General features: G+C 41.5%; 2 protein-coding genes across 3 annotated transcripts; both read right to left on the reverse strand.

Annotated features, from left to right (window-relative positions):
- Positions 1-3,042: 3,042 nt before the first annotated feature.
- ASNSD1 (asparagine synthetase domain containing 1) lies at positions 3,043-6,529 on the reverse strand. Its single transcript, XM_052676022.1, has 3 exons — positions 5,048-6,529; positions 4,346-4,527; positions 3,043-3,370 (listed from the first exon to the last, which is right to left on the reverse strand). The coding sequence occupies exons 1-3, from the start codon at positions 6,527-6,529 to the stop codon at positions 3,124-3,126; spliced, it is 1,911 nt and encodes a 636-aa protein (XP_052531982.1). The 3' UTR covers positions 3,043-3,123.
- Positions 6,499-9,687, reverse strand: ASDURF (ASNSD1 upstream open reading frame). Of its 2 annotated transcripts, XM_052676032.1 has the most exons (4): positions 9,297-9,687; positions 8,061-8,114; positions 7,450-7,525; positions 6,499-6,622 (listed from the first exon to the last, which is right to left on the reverse strand). In XM_052676032.1, exons 1-4 carry the CDS (start codon positions 9,684-9,686, stop codon positions 6,552-6,554), a joined length of 591 nt encoding a protein of 196 aa, XP_052531992.1. In that variant the 5' UTR covers position 9,687; the 3' UTR covers positions 6,499-6,551. The 2 variants fall into 2 exon arrangements, with proteins under 2 accessions (XP_052531992.1, XP_052531993.1); XM_052676033.1 differs by lacking the exons at positions 6,499-6,622; positions 7,450-7,525; positions 8,061-8,114 and adding an exon at positions 8,127-8,909.
- Positions 9,688-9,996: the final 309 nt, after the last annotated feature.

Genomic DNA, 9,996 nt, shown 5'->3' on the forward strand with positions numbered 1-9,996 from the left:
ATTTGTCACTTTAGCAACAAGATTCAAAAAACAGATAAAATTAAGATTGACAAAGAGATGTACACAGAGTTGATGAAAGTATAATCCAGAGAAGAGACAGAAAGCATCCACAGAAGTCAGAACAAATGCAAGAAAACAGGCCTCCAATACTAGCTGATAAGAAAAAGCAGAAGTCTTTATTATAATGGTAATTCAGCATCACTTGCTCAGAACCACATCTCTCCAGGAGGTGGAGTAACAGCTGTAGATACTGCTTCAACCCAGTGTTACCTTGTAAAACCTTAATTGTCTTTTTGCATCAGAGCAAGTCTTAGTTTTTTTATTTTACTTCTTCATACAATGGATACTTAACTACTGAATAATTCCATCAACCTGTATGGTGATGACGTCAAGTGCTTTCTTGAATCTCTCCACAAGCAGACCAATGGAAAAGGCTGTATGGGCAACCAGCACACCAGGAATTCTGTATCACAATACCCTATAAAGTAAATACCTTTCTGAAAGCTATTTCTGGTAGTGTGTAGATTATCTTCTTGAACTTGGGGCCTAGAAGCCATTCATCTGTTGTGGCTGGACCATAACAGCAGTTATGCCTTTGGAGTCTTCTGCAAACATACTAGACCGCTAGCTACTTTTTTTAATTTCAGAAGACATCTAAAACCAGATGAACCAAATGTAGTTGTGCTCTAGGCCACTTAAGAGACATTTTTGCTAATCAAGTAACAGATTCATGTAGATATTCAAGAAATATTAATTTTAATGTCTGCAACTTTATATAATATTCATTTTATAATGTTAAGTTATTGCTCCTCAACTGAAATTGTTACTTTTTAAATTATTTGGAGGCTGAATTGTAAGACCATCAGAATAAACAAAACTCTTCCTCTTATAATACATCCTGCAAATCACTGTTCCAATTAAAAGTGAAGGCTGATGCATGCTTAACTACAGCCTGGATGTTATAGTAAGGGACAGTTACTCTTAATCACAAATTAATTTCTCACATTTACAAGGAATAAGTAGTATCTTTTTTATTGCAAATGTGTGCCTGCATTCAAGTACATGCACTACCACATCACTATTTCTAGTATAGAAGATGCATCTCACATTGGAAGAAATAGAGAATGAACATGATTTGCTGGCAATTGCACAAGCCTTAGCCATGTTTTGGGAACAGAAATTGAAGCTGAAGAACGATAGACATACTAAAAACAACAGAACATACGGAAACGGTGAGTCCAGCCATCTATTCTTTCACAATAGAGGTAAGGACAGTGAGTGGAACAAGTTCCTCCATCACTGGCTGTTAGGCAGTAATGGCTAGTAATGCTCTGCACACAGTTCATCATCTCAAATAAGCTCATAGGCCAGCTGACCTGCAGATACCTTGCAGCCCTGCACTGCTAGCATGTACACAAACAGGAATGCCTTGTCTTCACCCCATGCTAACCTTCAGGATATCATTACAATACATGGAACATAATCAGTTTATGTCACCTCATGAGTCATTCTGCTTTTTAAGCTAAACAAATTAAGTAAACACAAAATCCATCATTAAGTTTTATCTTTGTTAAATGTTTGAATTGTACAGTTGTTAATGCAACAATCAAGTTGTTGTCTTTGCGTATGCGTGCCTCACACTTCCACTACATACTGAGTCCCGATGAAAATTAGTCCAACTTTCATACCCATGTATGCTGACAAGTGCTGTGCTATTTGACATCTACACAGCTGAAAGGTTTAGCCAGCAAATTCCACCAGCCATCGTCTCTCAAAAGTCCAGTGGGTTTCTTAACCTTAGAAGGGCATACCTGAATCCACCAGTGCTTGTAGCGATGCTGTCAGGGAACGTCTTGTTTTTCAGCTGGCCCAGAAGTTCAGTGGGAAGTTCTGTGAGGTAGCAGTTTGTCTCTGCTTAAAGCCAGCCAACTAGGGGACGTGGTGAAGTTGTGCTGCTTGCTGTTGTCACAGCAAAGGCACGAGCGTTTTCCTGCACTGCCACGTTTGACCACTAGGTTGCCTCATCAGCTCATTCAGCTCCACGTAACACTTCTGTCAGGCCTGAGTATCCCTCAAGAATATTCTGCAGTATTTAAAATGCAATATTTCAAGATGCTATTAACAACAAGAACAGAATATTATTTAACCAAAAAGTTACAGCACTATTTGCAAGTAACCACTACATTTCCTAAGGACAAGATAAAAACACAAGCATTACTGCAGAATCCTCGTCCTTTTTCTCTTACAGAAACAAACATTTGGCCAAGAAACTGCAAATCATAGTGATAACCATACTTTAAGGAATAATGATGAATTTATTGTTTGTAAGTAATAGGTTAAACTGAAAGCAAAAATGCTAAAACTAAATTGCATGGTGTGAAGTAATAGCACAACAGTGACAGCAGAGCAGCAAGATCCCAGGCTGCAGAGAGAGGATTTGCTCAAACCAACAGCAACACACAAAGAAATAAGGGAAAGAAGCTGCTTACCTTCAGAAGGTCTCAGGTATGCACGGACCTCCAGCAAGATGGCATCACCTCCACTGCCAGCCCTTAAATGAGCTCTGGGAAGGGGTGGATCCTGGCCCCGCTCTTCCTTTCACTCAGATACATTGCATGCACCTGAGCTCCCCGAGTCGGCCCTGCCTTCCCACCAGATGCTCCATCACTGTTTCAGGTCATGGCTTGACAACTACACATAGTTTCCTAAGGCTAATACCTGAAAAACCAAAAGGTTAAGTGTGATGCATGGGGGCAGGACCCAGGACCCTCAGCTCTCAGTGGCTCTAGCAATCCAGGTCAGCTCTACGCCGCATTCTGCCTTCTAAAACCATAACCTGACAGACTGGAGGATTCAGTAGGCACTTAGCTGAGAAAGGTGGAGAGGAAATACCAATCTCTGGCTATCCTCTGCTCCACAGAGACCAGCATTCCCTTCTCCCCTAAGGATGCATTCATAATGTGTCTACGACAAGTATGTACTACGTGTATTGTTCTGTTGACTGTAATAATGCCCAAATGTGCAAAACAAACAAAGCCAAACTTTTTAAAAAAATCCCAAAGATTTACTGAATTTACAAATAGGATAAATAATATCTTCAGATATAGCTTTATAATTCATCTACTAAAATAACTTCAGTCTGCTGCATGTGTGGTGTGCTTTTTCATTGTTGCTCTCCAGTTTTGCAATCCGAGATCCAAACTGTACAGCCCTTTTTGGCAGAATGCTTGAAGCTTTAAGGCCAAGTTGCACGGCTCCAAGGCGCAGAATCAGCTTCTCACCAATTCCTCGAGGTAAAGTCAAGTCTGCTTTTTCTGAGATGGGCAGTGAGTTGAGGAACGAAACGACATCTTCATCAATAAAGGGAAACCTGAAGACATGGGGAAAACAGATTGTGCATTAAACATCAGTGACATGGTACTGAGGGAAGTCTCCCAAGCAACTATATTGTCTAGGAAGGTAGGTGAAAGATACAAGTAAACTCAGAAGCCCAGAAGTTTTCAAATTTTGAAGTAACACCCCAAGATAACTTTAAAGCATTAAAAAAAAAAAAAATGCTGTATAAAGCCACATCATAATTTAGAAACAAAATTGTCTACAAGAAAGATCTTAAAGATCTTCACAACCATCTGAATGCCAGGCATTTATATCGATTCACAAGCACAATTAACACCTACCTGCCACTGCAAACACTTCCTGCTAAAATGAAAATGTGTGATTAAGAACATGCCTGGAAAGACACCACTGGGCACCAAAACCTTTCATGCTCTTGAGCAGCCTCGGCTGTTAAGAGTACAACTAAAGGGATTTTTTTTGCAAGTCAGTGAACAGTAGTGTGGAGGAGGTAAACTCAAAAAACCCAATTCTTTAAGTATTCTGACTTAATGACATGGAAATGCATGGGATGTCTATCTTGCTTTTATCGCATGGACAGGAATATGCAGCCTTGATGCTGGTGCATCACAGCCTCTCTCTCTGTGTTAGGAAGCTGTCATTCTCCAGAGCCACTCCTTAAGTTACCTCAGCAGAACACTACAAAGCTGAGAAGACTGCTGCACTTAAAATGATAAAACCCACTTGATTTTGCTTTCTCCAACATCTGTTGCTGCTTCTTAAAACATCCAGATGGAAATCCAATGTTCATGTTGCTAGATTTCCTTAAGTAACTCTGCCATGGCATTACAGATTACCTTTTTTCCCCCCCTCAGAGAGTGCATCCTAATACAAATGGAACAGAATTTGGAGACAAAAAAACATGCAAACAAGTTTTAAATAAAGCTTTTTCTCAGACTAATAAAACTAGAGCCTTACCAGTAAAACCAGCTCTGTTTCACGTTACTATTACCTGGCTTCTTTTCCATGATCACCAATAATCCTGTCATCTCTACCAAGATTCCTAGAAGAAATGCGACCTAACTCCATTTCAAGCTCCTTATTCAGACCTTCTAGGCCACATTTTCTGAAGCAAACGCGATGCCGGGAATACCCAGCAAGCTGTTCATCTGCTCCAATTCCTGTAAGCACCACCTAAGGAAAAAGAGCAAAAGAAATCTTCGTTAATACCGAGGGAGGCCAATAGTACATAATGGATCTTAGAACTACACACGTGAAAACAACATACAAGAAGGAAAGAAATATTCTTTGTAGCTTGAACAGTCAGACTATAATTACAAAAGATTGCAAGCAGTCATCTTGTCTGTCATAACTGATAGCTACTTTGTCACAAAAATCGTCACATTAATCCTGAGGAACACACTGAGTTTATGGATTTGTTCACTTGGATTAATAGCACTTGCCTACTACTGAGTTAAGGCACTGACTTTTCTCCTAGTCACTACTGCTTAGTCAAGCTTACAGAAAAGCCATTCACAGAATCAAGGAACTGAATGCAGGCTTTAATTCCAGAATTACTAAAAGATTATTGGTATTGTATTCTGCCACTGAATTTCAGAAGCCTTGTGAATATTAAAGAGCCCAGCTAGTTTCTGAAACATTCACAAATTAAGTGTAAGAAAGAAAACAAAAGACTATAAGAAACAATCAGTACCTTTGCAGGACTTCTGTATGGTTTCATTTCTCCTTGCTTACGAATATAGCCCTCTCCTCTGGAAGCAAACCAGATTGCACAGCCAATGCTGTCATCCAAAACTGTATCCAGAGGATAAATCAAGTGATTTATGAATCGTTGTCTCATTTCTTGCAATTCCTTTAGTGTGACATTAATTTCCACAAAGTTCCAGGTTCTTGAAGGGTTAAGGGCTTCTAATTCTTTCAGTCCCGCCCTACCAGTAATTCTGTCAGGAACATCAAAGCAAGATACACGATCACCAGTTTTAGCATCAAGATCTTCCTGATTTTCTTGAACACGACGCAAATCAAGCTGCATTTCCTGGCCGATACAGTTTTTAGGGGTACCTGTTTGCTTAGTTTGTTCTTTTGGCATGAAAGCTACGTTGAGAAGATCAATTGGTTCCTCCAAGGGAACATGTCGATCAGCAAGGGCTGCAATAACCATAGAATCAACGCCACCAGAAAAGAGCACTGCAACATGAGCCTTCCCAGGAAAGACACCCTCAACTTCTCTTGTTCTCTGATCTTCACCTCTAACTAGTAATAAAACTCGTCTCCTTACTGCCTCATCTAAAACATCAATGAACTGATGGACTAGTTTTCTCTTGTGCTCCTCTGCAAGATATCCCTGAAGAGTTTCTATGGAAACCACGTGGCTCGCGTTGCTACTATCAGTGGTTGCACACTCAGCTGAGGCTTCAGAAATGGTTCTGTTGAAGGGCGTTACTGGTGTGCTGAGACACAGTTTTGACTCATTCATCACAACAGTGATGTGATCTGGTAAGTCTTTTGAAACTTGATCCGGAATATCAATGAATATTTCTTCTTCAATTTTCTCTGTGCAACTGTACTTCCATGGAAACAACGTTAAAGACAATGATTTAGTTGTCACACAGCCCTTGAGATCAATTTTGAAAATTCCAGATGCTGGGACTTCTTGACATCGGTTGCAAGATTCCAAATTCACACTTACAGATGTGAGACAGAAAACACTATCACTCACATCACTGAACTGCCAAAGCAAACTACGACGACCAAAATAATCTCTACCAAACCATAAGCTGTGTCCAGATGCTTGATAATAAATGAAAGACCACGGACCCCGAAGTGATGAGAAGAGTGATAAGAAGTCAGCGTCACTACTGCATAGTGCAAGATGACGAAACATAACTTCAGTGTCATTCTCTGAATCTCCCACGTGCACTCCATTAAAAATTTCTCCATTCCAAAGCAAAATATTGTTACTGACATCTCCCAGAGGCTGAGGAGTCATCAGTCCCCTCAGGTGAAGCACATGGCCAGAAAAAAGACACTCGTAGGATGGCTCGGACACAGTCTTTATCAACTGTTGGCTGCTGTCTGGTCCTCTTCTTCTAAGACGGCAGTACAGATCCTCACTGAAGGCATCACAAATGGTATGCTGACTAGACAAGGCAACAACACAACAAATACCGCACATGGTGACTTGAAATTCAGATGGACTATTTCTTGACTTTAGTCTTCTCTGAATTTTCCAACTCTTGATGTGCTTTCTTTAATTGATCTAATGTATCTGTGTGATGAAAATACCAGAGTAAACAGTAAATGAGTTCATACCTAAGAAATGAGTGTCAGCTGTACAATTAAAGACAGGAAAACAAAAGTAAGAAACGTGTTACAGTATTCATCTGTCACAACCATACCTCACTGCAGCTTATTTGTCTTCAATAATACAAACATCTTTTTCCCCTCAAGGAAATCCATACTACAAGTTTAATAATGTAAAGAAAAAGCCAATCATCGCCTACATAATCAATATGATTTACACATTTGTAGTAAGAAAAGTGAATACACACCATGTCAACATGGTAAACTCCAACCAAAAAAGATATTGACAACTGTTCAGTCCAGGAAGTAATTTAATACTTTTGAATTGATTTCTAACACCTTTGTTCAATTATCACATCTCTATCTTCCATTCCCTTATCTTGATAATCCCAAAACTCATTGTCTCAAGCACCTGAAGACCTCTAGACTTCTAGCTTTACTTCTAGCTCCATACTCATATTTTGTGCTCATCCCATGAAATTTTAAGGGTTAACAATTAAAAAAAAAGGAGGAGAACTGAGCATGTACAGCTTCCCAAAGGGTGCTGAGAATAGTGATTTCTCTGTGGGAGGACCCCCTCCTGTATCTTCAGCTCTTGCTGTTTTTACCACTCATACAAATCAAGCTGAAACCGCATTTACCCAACCCAGAAAAGCAGGCACATCTCAAGTCCACTTGGTATCTAACATGCAGTTGCCAGCTCTTCCATTTGACTACAACTTTGAAATCCTTAACAGCTACAGAGAAAGCTTTTAAACAGTTCAACTATTACCTTTTGCACTGCAAACTTACTTTTGCACTGAGACAGTGTTTCTGTTCGGTCTACAAGGAAGAATATGTTGCTATTGGGTTGCTGCCTATAAACTTTCTGTAAAACAAAAACAATGCTGCATTAAGTAAAAATAACACAGGCTGCAACCACACTGCAGCACAAATCCATGTAAGACCACTGAGATACCCTTCCTTTTCATGTCAGAAGGCTACTTTCTACTCTGCCATGAGCAACATCCTCATGTTGCACCAAAACATTTTAGGATTGACCCACAACCATTCTGCATTTTCCCTTCCCTCATAGTTGGGCGATCATATGTTACATCATACACACAAGAAAATTAGGAAGATTTTAACATAATCTGACCTACTCAAACATTGTCATGCAAAAATTCAGCTAGAACAAATAAAACCTTCTGACACCACACTGTGTTACACTGCACAAGTCTAAATACACCCTCAAGTGGTGTGGAGAACAAAACATTTTGGTACTAGGCCACATCTGCATTCAACTCTTTAGCACGACAATTGAAGATAACATATTTACATATGATTTTTTGGCCCCCTTGCCTCTATACAAATACATCTGATGCTAAAATGAAGTAGCCAAAAGAAATTTCATAATTACTTACCCTGTTCTTCTTCAAATTAGAAAGCTCATCAACCACAACCTTCTGTTCTTTAATCTGAAAGACAAAAGACACGTATCAATGTAATTATTAACAACAAACCATTGTGTTGCAATCCTGAAGATGAAAACCTTCACCCATATTTTAAAGACAGCTAGAAGAATCTATGTCACTGTTCCACGAACAGACCTCTAAAGTGAAAGTGGACATAAAAATGAAAAAGGTATTTGATTAGCCATTATTCCAAGCACACTACAACTCTTCAGACTACATAACTGAATTACAGTTAGCATGCTTCTTTTGAAAGTTACCAAGTCAACAACAAGCCAATGAAGCAGTCTAAGTAACTGCTTTAGAAGGGGGTTATCTAGCATGGGTTGGCATTGCTCCCATCCCCCAAAAGCAGTCATTACTGAGAAGCCAGAGTACCCCTAGCTGTTTAGAATCTGAGATTACTTCCCTCCCAACCTTCTCAGAAGGAACCAAGCAAACATGTAAATAACTATTAACAAAAACATCAAGCACTTTGGGAAACAGAATTTACCTCTACAATACACTTTATAATCTGATATTCTCCAGCTTCAAAACTAAAACAGTAACAGAAACAAACAAAAACCCCCCACAAAAACAAAAATCCAGCAACAAAAAAGAACAACAACAACAAAAAAAAACAAAAACCAACACCCTAAGAGAATTGTAAACAACTGCACCACACTGGAGTTTCAGCACAAAGTTCTTATGCTGGATCTACCACCATCAGTTCAGCTGCATTGACAGAGGCAGCCCGGTGCTCGTGTTTTCCTGGACAACAGCCACCAACGACAAAGAGCAAGCAAGAGCCCTCCAAAAAAGCTGAAACTGAGCAGAAGTGGTTCAGCGCTCACTGCTATCTGTAAGCACCAATCACACAGCTCGCTCCGCTCCTTTCTGCCTCCGGGAACTGGCGCAGCTACAAGTAACAACTACAAGGCCGGATTAGTCAAAATGAACGGAGCACACAGAAAAGGCTGCTCCACCAGCAGCTACACGAGCACACAATATTTGTTACTGCGAAAAGGGCAGTTTGCTAGTAGGGCTCACAGGCACCAGGCTCCTCCAAGACAGAGGCTCCCAGCCGAGGCACAACGCAGCCTCAGGCAGGCCCTCCTCTCCTCCACACTAGCCCACAGGCTGTGCTTTACCCTCCCTTCCGAGCCGCGAGAAGCCCCAAAACAACGCCTAGGGCTACTCCGAGCTCACCCTCCGACTCAGCTCCTCCTTATGGCGCAGCTCGGCGCCCTCCTCCTCCTCCTCCCGTCGCGACATAACCCCGCTTCCCTGGCCGGACCGCGGCACGCCACCACACGCACAATGCCTGCGCCTCCCGGCGCGCAGCTTCCTGCTGCTACAGCGCATGCGCCACCAATGTAGCCGCAGCGGGTGCGCATGCGCGGTGGGGAGCAGCCGGTAGCGTGTCGCGCGCCGCAGCCGTTTGGCGCGTGCGGCTGAGGTGGAGCTGCTGTCGCTGCGGCTGTGAGGGCGGAGCGGGCGGCTTCTCCCGGTGCTGGCTGCTGTCCGGTCGGATCTCTGGCAGCGTCCTGGCACAAAGAAGGACTTGGTGCTAGTCCCGTGCTTGTTGCTATCCTCCATCTGTTCTGTGGGGGCTTAGGAGAATATTTGCAATGAGAGCTGAAAAATGGTTTTCCGCCAAGTAACAAAACAGAAAATGAAGTGCTTCCCTATGAAATAGTGCAGTGCTGGCCCTGCAGTGGAACTGGGTGGCAGAATTTAGTTGATCTGCATGGTGATTGCAAAACAAGCCAGGTTTTGGAATCTTCATTACATGACATGTTACAGAAACCAAAGATGCGGAGTGAATGCTTTCTCGTTCTGTGCTGTCTTTGAAACTGTGTTGGTGCGTTGGTTTATGGTGCAAGTTAGACATTGGAGAAGTAGCAGA

This window comes from Tympanuchus pallidicinctus, unplaced genomic scaffold (genome assembly GCF_026119805.1).
Source record: "Tympanuchus pallidicinctus isolate F22 unplaced genomic scaffold, pur_lepc_1.0 scaffold15, whole genome shotgun sequence".
In the NCBI taxonomy this organism is placed as follows: domain Eukaryota; kingdom Metazoa; phylum Chordata; class Aves; order Galliformes; family Phasianidae; genus Tympanuchus; species Tympanuchus pallidicinctus.